At 57.8% G+C, this 20,799-nt stretch overlaps 3 protein-coding genes across 6 annotated transcripts; 2 read left to right on the top strand and 1 right to left on the bottom strand.

Moving 5' to 3' along the window:
• Positions 1-671: 671 nt before the first annotated feature.
• On the top strand, positions 672-12,516 carry NEURL4 (neuralized E3 ubiquitin protein ligase 4). Of its 2 annotated transcripts, none has more exons than XM_052658856.1 (29): positions 672-959; positions 1,885-2,329; positions 2,525-2,590; positions 2,734-3,032; positions 3,206-3,317; positions 3,406-3,494; positions 4,228-4,300; positions 4,447-4,711; positions 4,931-5,112; positions 5,399-5,484; positions 5,607-5,769; positions 5,856-6,054; positions 6,150-6,226; positions 6,333-6,411; positions 6,721-6,890; positions 6,984-7,115; positions 7,542-7,687; positions 7,790-8,014; positions 8,112-8,210; positions 8,292-8,453; positions 8,650-8,814; positions 9,375-9,533; positions 9,885-10,064; positions 10,196-10,283; positions 10,397-10,504; positions 10,614-10,758; positions 10,908-11,020; positions 11,103-11,268; positions 11,824-12,516. In XM_052658856.1, the coding sequence occupies exons 1-29, from the start codon at positions 672-674 to the stop codon at positions 12,026-12,028; spliced, it is 4,686 nt and encodes a 1,561-aa protein (XP_052514816.1). In that variant the 3' UTR covers positions 12,029-12,516. The 2 variants fall into 2 exon arrangements, with proteins under 2 accessions (XP_052514816.1, XP_052514815.1); XM_052658855.1 differs by having other exon boundaries at positions 6,721-6,896.
• A 179-nt stretch (positions 12,517-12,695) lies between these two features.
• GPS2 (G protein pathway suppressor 2) lies at positions 12,696-15,362 on the top strand. Of its 2 annotated transcripts, XM_052657397.1 has the most exons (11): positions 12,696-12,798; positions 12,987-13,149; positions 13,474-13,583; positions 13,659-13,771; positions 13,923-14,002; positions 14,082-14,164; positions 14,356-14,509; positions 14,602-14,691; positions 14,790-14,869; positions 14,954-15,049; positions 15,183-15,362. In XM_052657397.1, exons 2-11 carry the CDS (start codon positions 13,056-13,058, stop codon positions 15,264-15,266), a joined length of 984 nt encoding a protein of 327 aa, XP_052513357.1. In that variant the 5' UTR covers positions 12,696-12,798; positions 12,987-13,055; the 3' UTR covers positions 15,267-15,362. The 2 variants fall into 2 exon arrangements, with proteins under 2 accessions (XP_052513357.1, XP_052513356.1); XM_052657396.1 differs by having other exon boundaries at positions 13,474-13,771.
• A 185-nt stretch (positions 15,363-15,547) lies between these two features.
• Positions 15,548-20,314, bottom strand: EIF5A (eukaryotic translation initiation factor 5A). Of its 2 annotated transcripts, none has more exons than XM_052657398.1 (6): positions 20,162-20,314; positions 18,116-18,301; positions 16,841-16,945; positions 16,507-16,638; positions 16,337-16,410; positions 15,548-16,179 (listed from the first exon to the last, which is right to left on the bottom strand). In XM_052657398.1, exons 2-5 carry the CDS (start codon positions 18,278-18,280, stop codon positions 16,348-16,350), a joined length of 465 nt encoding a protein of 154 aa, XP_052513358.1. In that variant the 5' UTR covers positions 18,281-18,301; positions 20,162-20,314; the 3' UTR covers positions 15,548-16,179; positions 16,337-16,347. The 2 variants fall into 2 exon arrangements, with proteins under 2 accessions (XP_052513358.1, XP_052513359.1); XM_052657399.1 differs by lacking the exon at positions 20,162-20,314 and adding an exon at positions 19,801-19,938.
• Between the last annotated feature and the right edge of the window lie 485 nt (positions 20,315-20,799).

The following is a 20,799-nucleotide window of genomic DNA, read 5'->3' as shown; positions in this document are numbered from 1 at the left end:
CTTTATTCGTGGCTTTAAAACCTAAGTTTGGTTGAACTAGAGTTCAAGATGGGCTTGTCTAGAAACATCGCGAACTCTTTTCGCCCCAAAATCCAGCCCGCTCTGTTTCTGCGGAGAAGTGGAGGGATTGCGACACTGTCGAAAGACATATCCGGTCTCAAGTGGTACGGAGTGTGACCCTCTTTATTTACAAAGCTACCTCTATGTGCTCAGGGCCCGCTCACACCGCTTCGGGGCGCTTGGAGCGAAGGCAAGCCCCCCGCCTCATCTTGCCGTAAAGCGAATACTTCAAAGTGTTGCCTGTCCTCGACGAAGGCAGGGTCGTCGGTGTCGCAAAGCTGAAAGTGTTTGGGCACTACCCCTAAGTCGTAAAAGTGCCTGCGGCAGTCGTTTCTTCCACTGTCGCAAAAGCTCCCGCCCCGTCTTCGCCCCTCTGGAGCCACTCCGTCACCTCGCCCGTGCCGTAAAGCAAACCTGCCCGACTCTGTCGTCCTTTCTCTTCCCACCGTAGTAGTCCTTAGTTCCCTACTCCGGGATGCTTTATTGCCCGGCACTGCCGTAAAGCATATCTGGCCCCAGCCCCCGAGTCCTATTCCCCCAGGGCGTCTGTGCACCGCGGTTGCCACGGTGCCGCCAAGCGCGGCTGTCGCGCGGCCCCGGTGTCAGCGGCGATGGCGGCGGGGTCGGGTGGGAATGGGGGCTCCGGGGGAGGCCCCGGGCCGGGGCCGGGTGGGGGTGGGGGTGGTGGCCCCGGCGGGAGCGGCCCAGGGCCGGGGTCCGGCGGGGGTCTGGGCAGCGGCGGGGAGCTGCACCCGCGCACCGGGCGCTTGGTGAGCTTGTCGGCCTGTGGGCGTACAGCGCGGCGGCAGCAGCCAGGCCAGGAGTTTAACCACGGGCTGGTGTTGAGTCGGGAACCCTTGCGCGATGGACGCGTCTTCACCGTCCGCATCGACCGCAAGGTGCGGAGCTGGGGCCGCGGAAGCGAGATGTGGAGGGTGGTGGGAGGGGACCAGAAGGCTATGGGGGAGGACAGCTAGGGTAGCCCACATTACCGGATACCGAGAGCGAACCGCTAGCCAGAACACCAGGTGATGAGCAGGAAGGGAGCATGAAGCGGAAACATTAAGTCACAAAAATAGGAGGCAAGGAGAGCTTGATTTTTGTCAAGACTCAGGAGCAGGGAAGGGACACGGGGCCCCACCCACTATAATGATTAAAGAACAATCCTCCTGGGATAATTTCTGGGAGATGGAGGATGGAGAGATGTCAGACATGTGATGGAAGGAGAAGAGAGATAACCAAGAAAAGAACAACCACTGAAGGACAAAAGCACACCGATGGGGACAGAAAGATGTGTGAGGAGAGATACTCAAAGCAAGAGATGTGTGTGCCTGTGCGGTGATGCGGCGGAAGTGCCAGGTGCACAGAGGTAGAATTTGGGAAGAGAGTGAGTTTGAGTGCAGCCAGAGCCTAGGAGAGAGGCCCAGAGAGAAAGAGGGAGCAATATACCAGTGAGTATGGAGAGCTGTGAATTTGACTGGTTGAGGAGCCACAGAGACCAGAGCAATTAGAGATGGCAGGAGCCTGGAGCCAGGGAATTTAACCAGCTTGGTGAGCCAGCGTGGGAAGAGCATGGGATCATAGACAGCGTGCACCCAGAGTACAGAAGAGAGTTGCTAAAGGAGAGCAAGTCTAATCATTCCCTGAGACCAGAGTCCAGATAATACTTTGTGGGACTGGATCTCTGGATTGGGGATGTCTTGTATCTCAAGAAAGTAAAGCCCAGTTAGCTAAGAGGTGGGAAGAGGGGGACACAGTGGCCTATGAAGTGTGGGAGACCCATTCGTAGCCCACCCTGAGCCACTGTCCACTGCCCCATCACAGGTCAACTCCTGGAGTGGCTCCATTGAGATTGGGGTGACGGCACTGGACCCCAATGTGCTGGACTTCCCAAGCAGCGCCACAGGGCTGAAGGGAGGCTCGTGGGTAGTGTCGGGCTGCTCGGTGCTGAGGGATGGACGGTCTGTGCTGGAGGAGTATGGGCAGGACCTCGACCAGCTTGGCGAAGGGGACCGTGTGGGTGTGGAGCGCACGGCTGCCGGGGAGCTGCGGCTCTGGGTGAACGGGCGGGATTGCGGCGTGGCTGCCACGGGCCTTCCGGCTCGTGTCTGGGCCGTCGTGGACCTTTACGGCAAGTGCACCCAGATCACTGTGCTCCCCCCTGAGCCGGGCTTCAGCCCCCCTACTCCCAGCCCCACACCTCCCCTTGATCCCTCCGCCCCCCCTGAAGATTCTGCCTTGGCTGAACAAGGGACCTCTGGGGATGAAGGTGAGAATGCAGTTAGGGCAGTGGTGGGGGGACGGGGCAGACAGAATGGCTGAAGGAACGGGGGCGGGGCAAGGCAATGACAAGTGAGGCTGGGTGTGGGCTGGGAGAACAGGGGCTAGTGGAGGGGTCTCCTGGCTGTGGTCCCTGCAGCAGGGGCTGAACCCTTATTCCCCTCCCATCCCACCTGGTCCCCAGCCTTCATGGTATCCCCAGCGCAGGCCCGACCGGAGACGTTTCCTAACAGCCTTGAGTCGCATAATGGTGAGGGTTCCTGGGAGGCCTGGGAAGGGGAGCGGGACATGAGGTGGACAGGGGGGGACCTCAGGAAAGGGGTAGGGAGAGCTTGGTGAGCCTGAGACTGAGAATACTCATTTCTGCTCCCTTCCTTTGTCCTGCTGTTGCAGACTTTGCCAGCATGGAGCTCTCCGAGGTGGTGAGCAATGCCATCCTGTCTGCGTACAACGGGGGGCTCCTGAATGTGAACCTGAGCTCCCCCCCAGCAGAGGAAGCACCAGGGCCTAGCGGTGCTGCCACCTCACCCATTGTCACCTCCAATGATGCTCTCCTTTTCCATGAGAAGTGTGGAACCCTCATCAAGCTCAGCAACAACAATAAGACTGCTGAGCGCCGCCGGCCCCTGGATGAATTCAACAACGGGGTTGTCATGACCAACCGCCCACTCCGGGACAATGAGATGTTTGAGGTGTGCAAGGTGTTGGGGCCTGGCCAGCGTCTCACCCTCTGGGAACTAGGGATGGGGCTCAATCCCCAATGCTAGCAGAGGGTGGAGGTGGCCTAGGGAAGCTCAAAGGGCGGAGAGATTTTTTTCTCTGAGTTTACATTTCCCCTCTCCCTTCCACTGTCATTCCACCCAAGATCCGCATCGATAAGCTCGTAGATAAGTGGTCAGGCTCCATTGAGATTGGTGTCACCACCCACAACCCCAACAATCTGGAGTACCCAGCCACCATGACCAACCTGCAGTCAGGTACCAGCCCCTGGCATGGTGGGGGCGTGGCCTGTGGTCACCGAGGTGCAGGGAGCCCATACCCTAACCAAAGTGTCTGCTTTCCCAGGCACCATCATGATGAGCGGCTGTGGGATCCTGACCAATGGCAAGGGCACCCGCCGGGAGTACTGTGAATTCAGCCTGGATGAGCTGCAGGTGAGGGTGGACACAGTGCCGGCCTCTCTCCAGGGGCACCCCTGTATATACTGAGCAGTCCTGCCTGGGCCCCATACTCTCTGATCTGGAGCAAGGCCCTTTATCTTTTGTCTGAAGGGTCCTTCTGAGAAGGGCTTCCCTGGTGGCTCAGATGATAGTCTGCCTGCAAAGCAGGAGACCTGGGTTTGATCCCTGGTTTGGGAAGATCCCCTGGAGATGGGAACGGATACCTGCTCCAGTATTCTGGCCTGGAGAATTCCATGGACAGAGGAGCCTGGCAGGCTACAGTCCGTGGGGTCACAAAGAGTTGGACACAAATGATTGACTTTCACTTTTCCTTCTGAGAAGGCAGGGTTGCCCAACTGTTAAGCACTCAGATTTTGCAGTCAGATGGGTTGCATTCTTCTTTCAATTTGGCCTTTGGTGGTGGTGACCTGTGGCCAGAAGCTCATCTTTTTGGGTAGTTTTTTTTTCCTTAATGTCTGAAAATGAGCCTGTTAGTACTATTTGATAGAGTGCTGTGAAGGTTGAGTTGGTGTTGATAAGATAGTTTAACGTAGTGCCTGACTTGTCTTGAACATTCAGAGTGGTCTGGGATGCATGGGAACCAGTTGTTCCCCTGTCGCATCGGTTGATGGGAAGGCTGGAGAACTACTCTGTTCTCAGTGTCCAGGACAAGTCTGGACCCCAGCTGTTGAAAGATTCCAGGTTTTTATTTTTCTGCTTTGAATAGGAGGGTGACCACATTGGTCTCACGAGGAAGTCCAACTCTGCCCTACACTTCTTCATTAATGGCATTGATCAGGGTAAGGAGAAGCTCAGAGAGGGTGGCTGGGCCAGGGCTTTCACTGAGGGGGGTCTGTGTCATTCTCCCTTTATTGATTCTTCTCCCCTCATCCCATACACAATGAGGCCATCATTCCTCCATTCCCTGTGCCTTCCACTCCTGCAGGTGTGGCGACCCCCTTGACGCCCCCAGTGGTGTACGGTGTGGTGGACTTGTATGGAATGGCCGTGAAGGTGACCATCGTCCACAATAACAACCACAGTGACCGCCTTCGCCGGAACAATGCCATCCTGCGGGCTCTGTCCCCTGAGGGTGCTCTCCGCCGGGCTGCTCCTACAACCCAGGCAGAACCTGAGCGCCTGCTCTTCCACCCCAACTGTGGGCAGAAGGCAGCCATCACCCACGAGGGACGCACTGCCCTGAGGCCCCAGTATGGCCCATGGGGTGGGGAGAAGCCTGCGGAGGGGCTATGAGGGGATTGGGGGAGGGGTGGGCAAGTGGGAGGCAGTGGGAGTCTGGTTGGGGGGCCTCCTGGAATGCGGACCGTGGGTGCTTGACTTGGGCAGTGGGTGTCGGCTGGGTGTTGCAGTGGTGAGCTTTGGAGCAGTGTGTTGGGGGGGATCTGAGTCCCCACTTGCCATGCCCTCAGTGCCACCGACGACTTCAATCATGGCGTGGTGCTGAGCAGCAGAGCCCTGCGGGACGGAGAGGTGTTCCAGGTGCGCATCGACAAGATGGTGGACAAGTGGGCTGGCTCCATTGAGATTGGTGTCACCACCCACAACCCTGCCTACCTCCAGTTGCCCTCCACCATGACCAACTTGCGCTCTGGTGAGCTCCCAGGAAGGGCAGGGCCAGGATAAGATGCTAGAGGGGATGCCGTCCCTGTTTTCCAGACCTTTGACTTGTCAGGTTTGTGATGACACATTCAGTGCCTAAAGTGTGCCACGTGGATAGGGCCTGTGGTTGGCATGAGAACTGCAGAGTTTTCTTGCTCTGCCCTGAGAAGAAAAGGCAGGCTGGACTGGTAGCTTCCGGAAGTAACTGGGGGACTGCTGTGTAAAGGAAAGAAGCCTTGGCTTCCTCTTCATGGCTTTTGCCACTTGTTGTCCACTAGGGACCTGGATGATGACAGGGAATGGGGTGATGCACAATGGGACGACCATCTTGGATGAATACGGGCACAACCTGGACCGACTCAAGGTGGGAGAGTGGGGGAACCGCCACCTGTCGGTAGCGGGGAGGCAGGCCAGGTGGGGCTGCTGGAGGACGAGCCCAGGCAGGAACTCGGCCTGACTCCTCACTCCAGCCCCGCTTCTTCCAAGGCAGGGGACACGGTGGGCGTGGTGCGGCGGGAGGACGGGACTCTCCACTTCTTTGTCAACGGCATGACTCAGGGTCCTGCTGCCTGGAATGTGCCCCCAGGCGTCTATGCTGTCGTGGATCTCTATGGCCAGGCGGCCCAGGCCACCATTGTGGACGACGTGGGTGAGGGCCGGGCTGGGCAGGGGCTGGGGTGGCCTTGGGAGGCCTCAGAGATGACTGTAGGCCTAAAGGGTGGTGTCCATTTGCAGAGGTGCCCCCAGTCCCTGAACCACTCCCTGAGGGGAACAACCAGGTGTCTCCAAGCTCCCCATCATCTGGGGCTGGGGGCTCAGACCTCCGCTTCCACCAGCTGCACGGCAGCAATGCGGTCATCACCAACGGGGGCCGTACTGCACTCCGCCACAATTGCCGCAGCGAGTTCAACGACGCCATTGTCATCTCCAACCGGTCAGTGTCTGGACTTTTATGTCCCCACTTCACTTCCCTACTGCTCAGTATCAGCCACCCAAGTGGGGCCTGTCTGACGGCCATTCTCCTGGCAGAGCCCTGAGAGATGGCGAGCTGTTTGAAATCGTCATTCAGAAGATGGTGGACCGCTGGTCAGGCTCCATTGAGGCTGGTGAGGGGCGTGTGTGTGTGTGTGTGTGTACATATACATGTGCTGGGGAGGTGCTTTCTGCCAGAGGCTGGAGACTCGGCTCTGACCCACCCCTGCCTCCTTCTAGGAGTGACCGCTATTCGGCCGGAGGACCTTGAATTCCCCAACACTATGACAGACATTGACTATGACACATGGATGCTGAGGTTGGGCTGTCTGCTTTGGCAGCCAGCTTGGTGGAGCTGGCCGGGATGAGGGAAGCAGGGTTTGGAGCCTATGGTAGCTGTAGACCATGACAGACCTAGGTGGTCTGGCTGTTCCCTCCCCCTAGACCGTAGGGTAGCTTCTACTTTTGCCAGGGGGTTTCCAGGGTGCAGGCGACAAGATTGCATCTCACACCCCAGGTTAATATCCCAGTCCAAGGCCCTGGACGATTCCGACAAGCAGAGATGGGGCAGAGGCCTGTGTGGGGAGGAGGCTGGGAGGCCGATCTACCTGTTCTGTTATTCCTGCAGTGGCACAGCCATCATGCAAGATGGGAACACCATGCGCAACAATTACGGGTGTGATCTTGATGCACTGGGCACTGGCGCCCGCATCGGTATGATGCGCACGGCCAAGGGCGACCTGCACTACTTCATCAATGGCCAGGACCAAGGCGCTGCGTGCTCAGGCTTGCCTCCCGGTAAAGGTGACTATTCTGTGGCTTTCGACCTGCCACCTTCGGCCCAGCCCACCCCAGGCTATTGGGCTGTTGACACTTTCCGTTCTTACGCAGAAGTGTATGCGGTAGTGGATCTGTACGGCCAGTGCGTCCAAGTGTCCATCACCAATGCCACTGGCCCCATGGACAACAGCCTGGCGACCAGCAACACTGCCACTGAGAAGTCATTCCCCCTGCACTCCCCAGGTTTAGCCAGCAGGGAGAGGGTGGCAGGGAGGGAGGGGGGAGGGGCTGTCTGCCTGTGGTGGGCCTGAGGGGTGCAGCCTCCAGGTCAGGCAAGCTGTTTAAGACAGGCTGGCTGCAGCAGCGGTAGACCAAGGGGAAGGAGGAGGGTTCAGCCCCTGGTGGGGAGCAGCCAAGAAGAGGGGAGGAAGTTCCACCTGGACGCAGGGCCTGGATGCTTCCCTGCCACCAAAGGGCTGGGACACCATCACTGGGCACGGCAGGTTTGGGACTGAGTCCTGCTGTGGTGAAAGAGGTGTCACAGTTCTTGAGGAAAGACTGGAGGTGGGACTGTCACGTCGACTTCTGCTGCATCTGAAAGCCTCGCCCTGTCCTTTGTGAAGCTTGCTGCCCCAATCCTACCCCTCCTCTGGTGCTGTCTTCCCACAGTGGCTGGCGTGGCCCACCGATTCCACAGCACCTGCGGCAAGAACATCGCTCTGGAGGAAGACGGCACGAGGGCAGTGCGAGCAGCCGGCTACGCCCATGGCCTCGTCTTCAGCACCAAGGAGCTCAAGACTGAGGAAATCTTCGAGGTGGGCTGTGGCGATGTGACCCGGGGGCCACCAAACCTCCATGGCAGGGCCAGCCTGCCTCCCATCCTCCTGCATTGCTCTGAGGGTTCTTCTGTCTCCCAGGTAAAGGTGGAGGAGCTGGATGAGAAGTGGGCCGGCTCCCTCCGTCTAGGGCTGACCACGCTAGCACCTGGGGACATGGGGCCTGGTGCAGGTGGGGGCTCGGGACTGCCTCCCTCCCTGCCAGAGCTCCGGACAAAGACCACTTGGATGGTGTCCAGCTGTGAAGTGAGGCGTGACGGGCAACTCCAGAGGATGAACTATGGCCGGAACCTGGAGAGGCTGGGGGTGAGGCAGCCGACCCCAGGGCTGGGGGTGGGCCCGGGAGTGTGGGCGGTGGGGAGAGGTGGACTGAGCCCTTGTCCTTGCCATACCTTGGCCCTAGGTGGGAAGCCGTGTGGGCATTCGCCGAGGGGCGGACGACACAATGCACATCCTGGTAGACGGAGAGGATATGGGTCCTGCAGCCACTGGCATCGCCAAGGTAGACCCCAGACCTTCCATGGGGCTGGAGGAGGATCGAGGTCCTCTGCTAATTCCTAACTTCCAGTCTGTGTGCCCACAGAGTGTGTGGGCTGTGTTGGATCTATATGGGCCAGTGCGGAGTGTCTCTATTGTCAGCTCCACCCATCTGGATGAGCCAGAAGGCACTCAGCCTCCTTCCCCCAGCTCGGACACCGGCAGTGAGGGCGAGGAGGATGATGAAGGCGAGGAGCATGTCCTGGAAGTAAGAGGTGGCAGCAGGAACCATTGGGCTCAGGGATGGACTGTTGGTGGGCCATCAGCCACCAGGTCATTTTTGGATTCCCTGATCTAGTCCTGGATGGCCAGAGGCTTATTGGCAGGCTCTATGTCCATCCTGGTGGGGTGGCTTTGGTTTTGAGTTGGCACCCCCCAGCAGCTCAGTCTCTCCTCCTTACCAGAGCCAGAACCAAGTGGCCATTATGCCCACAGCCCTTGAGTTCCTGGAGAACCATGGGAAGAATATTCTCTTGTCCAATGGGAACCGTACAGCCACACGAGTGGCCAGCTACAACCAGGGCATCGTTGTCATCAACCAGCCCCTGGTGCCCCAGCTGCTGGTCCAGGTGAGCCACAGCTCCTTATCCCCAGCTCCTCTTGCTCCAGGTGACCCAGGGCCAACTCTCCTGTAGAAAGGCTTTTTTTTTCCCAAGTGAAGGATGAAGTGGAAGCCGTGCATGCCCCTTAGCTTTCTGGGTATTTGTTCATATCCTGTGGTGGGAGTTGTAGATCAGTTTCCAGGAAGTACCCACCTGAGGGCTGTGATGAGGGAAGCAGTGTGGAGGGGCTTGGGGAGGCCAGGAAGGCTCCTGATCCTGTATGTGGGAACGGGGCATGCTTTCCAGGGGAGGGGGCATTATGCTGCGAAGATGTCAGTTAGGCAGGTGAAGGAAACCCCCAGGGACAAGAATCCTTTTAAATGCATATCAAGACCAAGGCTGAAAGAGGGAAGGACACAAACAAATTGGCCATTTCGGGTCCCTCCAGGTATCAGAACAGGCTGCATCCCAGGCTGCACTCTGGGGTGCCGTCTTCTCTCCCTGGCGGGGGTGAGGAGCCCGGTCCTGTTGGATGGGAGACCTCTTCGCAGGAGGCTATGATTGTGGAGCAGTTGCCTTCTCCCCAGGTGCGGATAGACTTCCTGAACCGGCAGTGGACATCTTCCCTTGTTCTGGGAGTCATCACCTGCCCACCGGAGAGGCTCAACTTTCCTGCTTCCGCCTGTGCCCTCAAACGGGCAGCTTGGCTGCTGCGGGGCCGAGGGGTCTTCCACAACGGCCTCAAGGTGGGTGGGGAGCAGGGAGAGGGCCCTATCTCTGAGAGTGAGTGGCTGGCCGAGGGAGAAGTGGGGCCCCGAGCCCTGGAGATAGGAGCACAGGTGTATAGCGGCCCTGTAGCAGGTGGGCAGAGGTATGAGTGCCATTACCTGGACAGCCTCAGGCTCACTGCCTACTCCGACATCCCTGCCATTGAGAATGTTGCAAGGGGGGAAGGGGAAGGTGGACTTTAGGTAACTGAAGCAGTGGGCAAGGGTAGAGGCAAAACCCAGGGACTGGCAAAGCTTAGTGAAGGGCGGCGGTGGCTGCTGCCAGTGGGGAGTCTGATCTCCCTGAAGAGAACAGATCTTTCCTTCTAGATCTGTGAGAAATTTGGGCCGAATCTGGACACGTGTCCAGAAGGCACCATCCTGGGACTGCGGCTGGACAGCTCTGGGGGGCTGCACCTCCATATCAACGGAGTGGACCAGGGGGTGGCTGTGCCAGATGTCCCCCAGCCCTGCCACGCGCTCGTGGACCTTTATGGGCAGTGTGAGCAGGTGAGTGGCCGTGGGAGGAGTGGCACCTGGGAGGCTAGGTGGTCCCAGGAAAGGGGAAGCTGGTAGTTCATGGAAGGGATCAGCAGCCCCTGGGGGCTGGTCACACCCTGACTGATCACCCCTCTCTGTAGGTGACAATTGTGAGCCCTGAACCAGGGGCTGCCAGTGGGAAAAGTGCTGGAACCCAAGGGGACATGGAGAAAGCTGACATGGTGGATGGTAAGCCCGCCCAAGGGGCCAGGGCCCACCTCACCCCAACTTTGTACTTCTGTACTTTGTACTTCTTTGTACTTCGCCAGCCCCTGTGACATGGGCCCACTCTGCTCCCTCAGGTATCAAGGAGAGTGTGTGCTGGGGCCCGCCACCCACCACTAGCCCCCTCAAAAGCTGCGAGTACCATGCCCTTTGCTCCCGTTTCCAGGAACTGCTGTTGCTTCCTGGTGAGTACCCAGGCCCCCAGAACCCACCTTATTCCCGGCCCAGCCCCGGGCCGCGGCTGAGCCCCAGGGTGGGGGCCATGCCGCAGAGTGTGCCGCTCACTCTCCACAGAGGACTACTTCACGCCTCCGCCGAAGCGTAGCCTGTGCTACTGTGAGTCTTGCCGAAAACTTCGAGGGGATGAGGCCCACAGGCGCCGAGGGGAGCCCCCCCGTGAATACGCTCTGCCTTTCGGCTGGTGCAGGTTCACCCTCAGGTACATAGAGGGAAGGATTGTGCACTGCCCGCTCTATCCTTTACCCCCCTTGAGAAGAGGTCCTGAGAGGGTGTGTAGGAGACAGACTTCCTGTCTGGGGAATGACCTTCGGGAGCCAGTGACCTGTGTCCTGTCTGTCCACCTGCTAGGGTGAACCCCCGCCTGGAGGCTGGGACGCTTACCAAGAAGTGGCATATGGCCTACCATGGGAGCAACGTGGCGGCTGTCCGGAGGGTGCTGGACCGAGGGGAGCTGGGGGCAGGTATGTAGCGCCAGCGGAAGCAGGGCAGGTGGGCCTGTGGGTGGCAGGAGGCCCCCTCTGACCCAGCTCTCCTCCCTCGCAGGCACTGCTTCCATCCTGAGCTGCCGGCCCTTGAAGGGAGAGCCTGGGACAGGGTTCGAGGAGCCTGGAGAGAACTGTGCGCCTCCCCGGGAGGAGCAGCCCCCTCCAGTGCTGCTTTCCCCCTCCCTCCAATATGCTGGGGCTGAGACCCTGGCATCCAAAGTGCAGTGAGTACACGGGAGGGGGCTCAGGGCCACATGGATCTCCATGATTCCCTCCTGTCCACCTTGTCTCCCTGGTTCCTCAGTCTCCAGCCAGCTCTTCATTCACAGTCTTTGTACAAGTTCCATTTATTTTGTTCTATCACAGAGAACAAAGAAGGGAACCCTGGTCACGTGTAATTTATGTCCTCTCGCTGTAGAATGTTTATCCATAGTTATTTAGTATTTTTGAAGGTAACAAGTAAGTACTATGGAAGCGGAAAGTAGAGCAGAGTGAAGTGGATCAGGAGTGTGGCTGGAGCACCCAAGATAGGGTAGTCCAGGTAGATATCACTAAGGTGAACCTGAGCAAAGACTTGGGCAGGAGAGAGTCAGTAGCGCAGGCATTGGGAGGAAGACCATTTCAGGTAGAGATGAGGCTGCAGCCAAGCCCCTGTAAGGAAGGAGTGACTACTAGGAACAGCAGGGCCTGTTGCTAATTGAGGTGGTTGCAAGGTGCCAAGGGGCAGAGGTACTGGGGCCAGAGGCCTCACTGCCCTATTTCTGCTTGTTACCTGACAGATTCCGGGACCCCAAATCCCAGCGGACGCACCAGGCCCAGGTGGCGTTCCAGGTGTGTGTGCGCCCTGGCTCCTACACCCCGGGACCCCCTTCTGTGGCCCTCAGAGAGCCTCCCGATCCTCACTTCATCCCAGCTGAACTTGAGTGGGTGACCAAGGAGAAAGGGGCCACGCTCCTCTATGCCCTGCTGGTACGGGTGGAGTGAGGGGCGAGGCCGCACCACTACAAGCACAGTTGGGCCTCGGCCCGTGGACTCGGAATGATGACTGCCTCCAGGTCATTCCAGCGCTCCGCGACATGCATGGTGCTCAGCCTGGCAGATGCACAGGAGCGTGTGGGCAGGCTCCTAGACTAGCTGGGAAGCGGAGCTTGGCTCCGTGCCCCGGCCGGAAGGGGACGTCCTTCCCTCCGAGGTGAGGGCGCAGTGGGGAGCCCGGCCGCAGACCCCGGGAAACCCTCTCCATGCACTGATCTGGGGAGCATGACTCCCCACGACTCCTCCCCCATACACTTAATTTATTTCCGTTTCTGTTCCCTGGTTACTGTGAATCCCAGAGGCGTCTCCTCGTGCCCCAACGAAGCTGCTGTTCCGGCCCGGGCGGGAGTGGGGAAGGCGGGGGCCGGGGCTCGGTCCTCTGTACAGTTGTTACTGACTCTGATTTATAAGGAGCCAATAAACGCAGTCTAAGAGCAGCCGCCTCGGCCCCTGTTTCGCGTGCCTCTCGCCCGCGGGAGGAGCCCCGGCCCCGCCAACTTCGGGGGCTCCGCCCGCTGGGCAGGCCGGGTCGGAGAGTCTCGTGGGGCACATTGCGGGGGTTTGGACGCCACGGGCACCCGTCGCCGGCACTTCCGTCTGCGCCGCTCCGCCCAACCAGCGAGCCCGCGGAGGCCCGACTCCGGAAGGATTCGGCCCAGCGGCCGGATGTGACGCCGCGGCCCTGCAGCTCGGGAGGCCACAGAGAAAGCGACGAGAAGGCGAGTAGGGTGGGGTGGGCGCCCGGGTGGCGGGCAGGGGCGGGAGCACGGAGACCGAGACCCAGGCCCGCGCACGCGGAAGAGCCGCGCTGTGGGCCCGGCCGGGCGGCGGGCACGTGACCGGGGCGGCGGGCGGCGGCTTCCGCCTGGACGCGGCGCGCTCCCACTGAGCTGCCGCCTCCCCGCAGGCCCGGCCAGAGGTCTGGCAGCCAGCGACAGAGCCGGGCGCTCACGGCCCGAGCGTCCCCAGCAGCACCATGCCTGCGCTTCTGGAGCGTCCGAAGCTGTCCAACGCCATGGCCAGGGCGTTGCACCGACACATCATGATGGAGCGGGAGCGCAAGCGGCAGGGTGAGCCGGGCTCAAAGCGGGAGGACGCACGGTTCGGGCGCTCCGCGGTCCACGGTGACCCCCACCCACGGGCAGACCAGTGCACGACGGCCGAAGCCAGAGAGACAGCTAGCCCCGTGGTGATGGTGGTGGGAGTTAAAAAAGGCCACGCCCGGAGCTGGGAAGGACCTTGGAGAGCACCTAATAAACTTCCCCGTTCCAGCCCCCTCACAGTGATGAAGCCTATTCCAGAGCACTGGGATAACCAGTTTTTGCTGTTCTTCAGTTCTCAATGTTCTAATATTTTAACACCCTGCCGCTTGCCCATTCTGCCTCTTACTCCAGAGGAGGAAGAAGTGGACAAGATGATGGAACAGAAGATGAAGGAAGAGCAGGAGAGAAGGAAGAAAAAGGAGATGGAAGAGAGAATGTCACTAGAGGAGACCAAGGAACAAGTAAGCAGTCCCTCCATCTCTCCCACTTCTTTCTTCTCTTGGCTCTCCTGCTTTCATCTTCTCTCCCCTCCCCAGATCCTGAAGTTGCAGGAGAAGCTTTTAGCTCTACAGGAAGAGAAGCATCAGCTTTTCCTGCAGCTCAAGAAAGTTTTACATGAGGAAGAAAAACGGAGGCGAAAAGAGCAGAGGTGAGATTAAAGAACTAAAAATAAAATCGAGGCCAAAGTGTAACAGGGATCAGGTAACAAAAGATCAGTGTTTAATGGCAAATGGGAAGGGAAGTGTGTGGGGGTGGAGACGCGACAGACTTGTCTTTGACCCGCTTTCCTTTCACTCCAGTGACCTGACCACTCTGACATCAGCAGCATACCAGCAAGGCCTGACCGTTCACACCGGAACTCACCTCCTCAGCATGCAGGGTGAGGATTAAGAAACTACTGGTCAGAATGGGCCCTCCTGGGAGTTGCAACATCATGAAGCACCCCTCTTCCTCTCTAGGGAGCCCTGGAGGACACAATCGCCCAGGCACCCTCATGGCAGCTGACAGAGCCAAACAGATGTTTGGACCCCAAGTACTTACAGTAAGAGCAGGAAGATTGGGTGTCTAGGCTGAATTTTTTTTTCCTACTTCCACCCAGACCCTAGCATCTTCACCAGCCAGCACTCAAGTCTTGAGTGTGTCTACATCTGAATAGGGGGGATGGGGGTGCTGTCACTTGAATTTCTGCTTCATGGAGTTTACAGGCAGTGAGTTCTCATCCTTCCTTCTTAGACCCGGCACTACGTGGGCTCAGCAGCTGCTTTCGCAGGGACCCCGGAGCATGGGCAATTCCAAGGTAGTCCGGGTGGCGCCTATGGAGCTGCTCAACCCCCACCTCACTATGGACCCACGCAGCCTGCCTACAGTCCTAGTCAGCAGCTCAGAGGTGAGGTGGGAAGAGGAATTTTCCTCAAGACCCAAAGGGAGGAGTGTTGAACAGGCTACAAGGAAGTTCTAATGGTCTCCTGCGTTCCTCAGCACCTTCCGCGTTTCCTGCAGTGCAGTACTTGTCTCAGCCACAGCCACAGCCCTATGCCGTGCACAGCCACTTTCAGCCCACCCAGACAGGTGATGGGAACACCCCACGCTGGGGCCCAGTTCCATGCGTCCTATCTTCCTCCTTTCCCCCTTCTCTATTCACTTCACACTCCTCCTTCCCTGCCTAGGGTTTCTCCAGCCTGGTGGTGCCCTGTCCTTACAAAAGCAGATGGAACACGCTAACCAGCAGACTGGCTTCTCTGACTCAGTGAGTAGAACCTTGCAAAGTCAAGGGCTGCCTATGCTAAGGGGAACCTCAGGCTGCCTCAGTTGCTGACACTGTTCTCTGCAGTCCTCCCTGCGTCCCATGCATCCCCAAGCTCTGCATCCTGCCCCTGGACTCCTGGCTTCACCCCAGCTCCCTGTGCAGATGCAACCAGCAGGAAAGGTAAGGGTGGTGATCGGGTCCCTCAGAATCCCTGCATTGCACCGTTTTCCCTTCCCCTCCCTGGGGTGGCTGTCTGGTGTGGAGTAGACAGGTGTGCACACTGACAAGGCCCTCCTTTCATCACCACTGCCAGTCGGGCTTTGCAACCACCAGCCAGCCTGGCCCTCGGCTCCCCTTCATCCAGCACAGCCAGAATCCACGATTCTACCACAAGTGACCATCAGATTTATCTTCAGCCTTGACCCCAACCCCTGCCCTTGGGGAGGATCCCCGGTGTCCCAGTACCAGGCCAATAAAATCTACCTGCCACTGCCCCTGGCTGCTGTCTGTGTTGCCTCCCACTGGACTGTTTAAGAGGGTGGGCAGTGGCTGGCAGGAATCACAGGGTGACAGCAGGGTTGGTTGTAATGAACTCAGCAGCAGAGTTCATTCAACCTGTACTCTTCAGATTTCCAAATAAATACCCATTTAATTCGAAAAAGCAGCTGAGTTGGGGACTTCATATTAAACTTGTAGTTTTATTCAGGTTTGATTTTAACAAATGTGTCGGGGAGAGAGCCCGCAGGAAAGGATGAAGCCCATGGGAGCAGGGCCCTCCCAGATGCCTGAGGAGGGGGCATGTCCCCTCCCCTCTCCTCCTCTTCCCTCCCCATCTTCAGATGGGGAGAGACATAGGCAGGGGAGGGGGCTGGTCCCCAGTCTGTGGGGGTGGTGCTTGGGATAGAGGGCTATGGAGGAAATAAGGGGTCAGATTAAGTAAGAGTTGGGGAAGGGGACAAGGACCATTTGCCAGAATCCACAGCTTTCTGATTCCAGATTGAATTGAATTAAAAAAAAAAAAAAAAAACTAAACCACAAGCAGCACCCACCCCGTCTCCCCCACCAGGGTTGTAGTGCGAGGGGAGAAGAGGAGGGCAGCTTCACCAAGGCCATGGTGCACTCACTCCTGGCCAAGGGAGCAGGGTGAAGGGCAGGGGCTCCCCGACAGATTGAAGGGGTAGGGGAAACCAAAATAAAACGTCAAATAAATCGTGTAGGAGGAGTCCAGCCAAGGGCCAGGCCAGAGCTGGGCCAGGCTGGGGGAGGGGGCCTCTGCAGGCTGGAGGATCACTGCTGCCATCACAGCCACCCTGGGTAGGAGAGAGAAACCAGGTAAGACAGGGTAAACCTTCACAGGGAAAAAGGGTGAGGGGACAGGACCATGCTAGGGGGCAGAAAGTAAGCCATTAAGACTAATCTAGCTCTTTGATGGAAATAAAGTGTGTGAAAGGGGGGAGTCACACTCACCTGGGAGCCAGTTATTTTGCCATGGCCTTGATTGCAACAGCCGCCTCCTCTGTCATGGCGGACAGCACCGTGATCTGGGAGAGCACAGGGAAGGGGAGTCATGTCTGAGTGCAAAGCAGGGGAAGAAGCACAAAGAACAAAGCTGGGGTACAAAGTTAGGAGCACCATACCAGGATCTCTTCTCCACAGTCATATTTCTGCTCAATCTCCTTGCCAAGGTCTCCCTCAGGCAGACGGAGGTCCTCTCGCACCTCCCCGCTGTCTTGGAGCAGTGATAGGTACCCATCCTGGATGCCAATCAGCTAGGGGCAGATAGAGAAGAAAGCTGAAGATGGGCACAAGTAGCCTGAGAATGAAGGGAGTGATGGGCAAACTAGGGCGGCAAACAGCTAACACCAAATACCCTCTCTTGCCCATCTCCCTTCTCTCAGCACAAGGTCTTTGGTCAGTCTCAACTTCTACTGCCCACCCCCCCAGACTACTACTACTAACCCACCTACGTACCTGAAAATCGTTCCTTTTGATGTTGGGGACATCCATATTATGAGTTGACGGGCAGATATCTTCGTATTTCTTCCCAGTGAAGATGTCGATACCAACCAGATGGACCTATATCACATCAAAGAAATCCAATTATGCTCTAGGATGGAGGAGATCCCTGGCTCGTGGGGGGGAGTCACACTAGGTTGTCAGGACAACGAAGAGTTGGAATCGAACCAATCAACTCAAAAAGGAAAACACTAAAAGGCTCACTGAAGGGGTCTAAAAAGAGCCTGAGGCCAAAAGACCACCACTGAAATTGTAGCTGACCACACAGGTAAGGTTGTAGGGCAGCCTTGGAGCAGTCAGTTACCTCAAGCTATCAAAACATTAACAAGAGACCAAGATTCTACGGGAGTAGGAGGAACCTAGGTAAAAGTTTACAAGAACTTTTATTGACATGAGCATAAAAGGCCGAGAACTTGGAAGGTAGAAAACAATTCAGAAAACAAGAATAAGAACTGAAAATAAAAAGGAGTTGGGAGGGAGCAGAACTACACATATAGGAATTAAGGAAACTGGAAAGAACAGAGAATGATCTAGACATTTGGGGATAACCCATGACGAATGCCAAGTCAATAGAAGACAGAAAAAGTGATTGAGGAACAAAAGCAGAGGAAATTCAAAGATGAATCAGGTTGAAGTTTTGGGTGGGGGGGAGGTGGGGAGTCTGAAGTTACAAGGAAAGCTGTAAGGAAAATGTTGACCAAGTAAGCAAGCAGGCTCCAAGAAGAGGGGGCAGGTAGAGGCACTCTGACCTTGCATCAGAGATGTGATGGGAAAGCTGGAACTGGAGAGTGGAGCAATGATGTACAGAGGTGCAGAGATGTGCACTGGTGCCCTGCCAGGGGAGGGGTGCATTTTATGTTAGGATTGAAGAAAACATGGGCAAAGTCATGGGAACAAAGAGCACCTACAAAGACTCAGAGAAACAAATACAAAAAGCAAAGGCCAGGAAAAAGAACAGAGCAACTGAACAGCCAGAGCATAGAGGACCATGAAGAAAAATTGGAGACACACAAAAATGGAAAAAGGAAGGGGCTCCAAGGATGCTGGGGCACAGGAGGGTAACTGAGGAGGAAGCGGAAGGCTGGTGCAATAATTGAAAAAGGTGTCCAGGGCTGAGTACTGACCACGAGGAGCCAAATGGTAATAAGTAATACAAGAGCGAAGTAAGACAGAGGGCTAGCACTGACGACAGCAGGTGGGGAAGGCAAGGTACAGAAATGAAATTCTAACCTTGGCATGGCCATGCTTGCCAGTCTTAGAAGTTGACATCTCCACAATCTTACATGGCCGGCCTTTGAGCACCACGAAGCCATTCTTACGTAATGCTGAGCACTGCATCGGGAAGGTGGCTGAGGCCCCTGCATCTCCTGTCTCGAAGTCCAAATCATCTGCCATTTTAAGAGGCTACGATTCCAACTAGAGTCAAAAAGAGAGCTAGGGTCAGTGAGGAAAGAATTAACAGGGTCTCCAATCCATCCCACTCCACTCTAGAAACATTGCTTCATTTTTCCCCCTAGCACTTTATCCCTTTACCCACGTAAAATAGCTTCTAGACTAAATGCTGATTAGATCAAAAATACCGAAGAACTGGTGTGTGTGGCAGTGGAGATAAGCTGGATCCCCACCCCAAATGAAAGCTAAAAGGGTGGCTTGAAATACCAAAAGCTCCAGGAATTTAGGATCCCAAATCTCTGATATGGGCAAAAGCCTAATTCTTGGTCGAGGGAGGACTCAGGTGTTACTTGCCACTGAAACCAACCACCCCTGTTCCCCACACATAACCAGGGCTATAATTAGGTGAGCAGCTATGAGCCAGCAAAAAGGCGGGGCTAATGTGGGGGGGAGGGGGTGGAGACCGGAGGACTGGGAGCCCCACCCGTCTCTGTTACACCCCCCCACTCTATCCACACAAGAGCCCGTCATTGGTACAGGAAACCACAAGGCCGCTTTGGGGGATTCCCGCCTCTCCAACATGCATTTGCAGATGCAGCCGAGAGGGAGAAAGCAAAGTTGTTTTCTAACTGATCTCCCTGCCAAACACCTCTGGTTTCCCGAAGGGAACCCAGGAACCCAGCCTCTCCTCAAGGGCCCTCCCACTTTTCCCAGGATGCATCAGTCCTGTCGGCTTTTCAGGCCCGGCCTGTATAGTCAGTAGAAAGTGGGGGAGTGGGGAGTGGTGAATGACAATAAAATGAAAGCAAAAGGCTGGTAGTAGTGAGTAGTATAAATTATACTAGGCTAGCAGAGTTAAGGACCCTAAAACCAGGCACTCTCAGGTCCGACACCACGACAAAGACAGTGACAAGGTGAAGAGCACCTATCACAGCGGGTAACTCATCTGCCCGGGAGTTTAAGGCGCCGTCGGCAACGTCCGAGAAGAGTTGGGCTCCCGTCCAATCGCCCTCGGTTTCCCCATTTCTCTGGCCTCCCAGCACGGACGAGCGCCACTTACACCTGGCTGGCCGCCTCACTTCACAGGAGGGCTGGGGGGAAAGCTCCAAAAATCCAGGAGGTGGGGGGAGCCGTAACATATGCCCACAGCGGGCTCTCCGAGGTGATCCGGATCCGGGGCTCCGGGCTCTCCCACTCCTCAAAATTCCAAGCTCCCTTAGGCGCCCGCGAAGACCAGCTCTCTCCGCGCTGGGGGTTGCCGGCTCCCGCCCACCATGTGGCCGCCCGGGGCTTCCGGTGGCCGGGACCTGGGGGGAGGGGTCCCCGCGCTGCCATGCGGCCCCCGTCCACGTTCGGCCATGCGGTCCCCGACCCCGAGGGCAGCCTCCCGTGGGGGCCACTTCCGGTACTGCAGCCTGCCCCCTCCTCAAAGGCCTCGCCAGGCCGGAGCCACGCCGTCTCCCCTCCCCCCGCCAGCCGCCAACCCCCCCCATGCCCTCTCACCGAACAGCCCCCTCCCCCACCTCACGTGGCCTCGCGGCTCCCGGTTCACAACGGCGCAGGTACCCTTGCCCCGGCGGGCCGATCTTGCCCCCGGCTCTCGCCCTGGCGTGGCCGCCCGGCGGCCTCTCCCGCGTGGCGGCCTCGCGGCTCGCCGTCCCCCGCCCTGCGTCGCTCCAACGTCACCCGGCCAGCCCCAACCGTCACCTCGCGCGCCAACCGGGTCGCGCGCCCATGTCTCTCCGCACCTCGCGCGGCTCGCAGACAACCCCGTGCGGCGGAGCCGCAGCTCCCCTCTGCCCCCTCCCCGACCCTCGCGCAGTTCCATCTCTACTCCCAGGCCCAAGTCAAGGTTTCGCGCACGCGCGCCCTGCCCGCTCTCACCTCGCGCGAACGCACTGACTCGACCCCGTCCGCTCGCCGCGAGCCCAACCGCTGCCTCCGAGCCCACTGCCGCCGCCGCCGCCGCCGCCGCCGCCTCTACCGCCGCCGCCGCTGCTGCTGCACACGGGTCTTAGTACGCAGGCGCCGACTCCCCACTGACCAACCAAGCAGCCCTGTGACAGCCGCGCAAGCGTGCTATCTATCCCCTCCGCCCTCCACCCCCGCACTGCGCAAGCGCACAGATACTCCCTGCTCTCCACCCTCCCTCCCACCTACCCATCCAGTGACGCGCATACGTGAACCCGCCCCTCACAAAGCCTAAGTTCGTCCCACCAGTAGGCAACGCGCAGGCGCATCCGGTTTTTTAATCCCTTCAACCTCCTCTGCCCTCCCCGTGTTAGACCACCAGCCCTACCGGACAATCCTTGCGCCTGCGCGATAAAGAGTCCTACACTCCACACCCTCTGAAGGAAACGCCTCGGCCTCAAGGCGCATGCGTGTTGGGAATGCTGAACGCCCCTTCCACCTCAGACGTCGTCTGTACGCCAGGCGTTGAAAAGACCACGCCACTGTATTGCTGGTCTTGTCTAGAACGCATGCGTCTTCGGAAACGCCCTACCTCGACTTTAGCTGGACTT

This window comes from Budorcas taxicolor, chromosome 19, assembly GCF_023091745.1.
Source record: "Budorcas taxicolor isolate Tak-1 chromosome 19, Takin1.1, whole genome shotgun sequence".
NCBI classification, from domain to species: Eukaryota; Metazoa; Chordata; class Mammalia; order Artiodactyla; family Bovidae; genus Budorcas; species Budorcas taxicolor.
This window is presented reverse-complemented; position numbering and strand designations above follow the sequence as displayed.

Coding starts and splice junctions, on each gene's coding strand:
- NEURL4 (XM_052658855.1), top strand. CDS start 672: ATGGCGGCGGGGTCGGGTGGGAATGGGGGCTCCGGGGGAGGCCCCGGG. Junction 5,113..5,398: donor CATGACCAACTTGCGCTCTG/GTGAGCTCCCAG, acceptor GTTGTCCACTAG/GGACCTGGATGATGACAGGG. Junction 7,116..7,541: donor ATTCCCCCTGCACTCCCCAG/GTTTAGCCAGCA, acceptor GTCTTCCCACAG/TGGCTGGCGTGGCCCACCGA.
- EIF5A (XM_052657398.1), bottom strand. CDS start 18,280: ATGGCAGATGATTTGGACTTCGAGACAGGAGATGCAGGGGCCTCAGCC. Junction 16,639..16,840: donor TCAAAAGGAACGATTTTCAG/GTACGTAGGTGG, acceptor ATCTGCCCCTAG/CTGATTGGCATCCAGGATGG. Junction 16,411..16,506: donor ACTGTGGAGAAGAGATCCTG/GTATGGTGCTCC, acceptor GTGCTCTCCCAG/ATCACGGTGCTGTCCGCCAT.
- GPS2 (XM_052657396.1), top strand. CDS start 13,056: ATGCCTGCGCTTCTGGAGCGTCCGAAGCTGTCCAACGCCATGGCCAGG. Junction 14,165..14,355: donor TTGGACCCCAAGTACTTACA/GTAAGAGCAGGA, acceptor CTTCCTTCTTAG/ACCCGGCACTACGTGGGCTC. Junction 14,510..14,601: donor TCCTAGTCAGCAGCTCAGAG/GTGAGGTGGGAA, acceptor TGCGTTCCTCAG/CACCTTCCGCGTTTCCTGCA.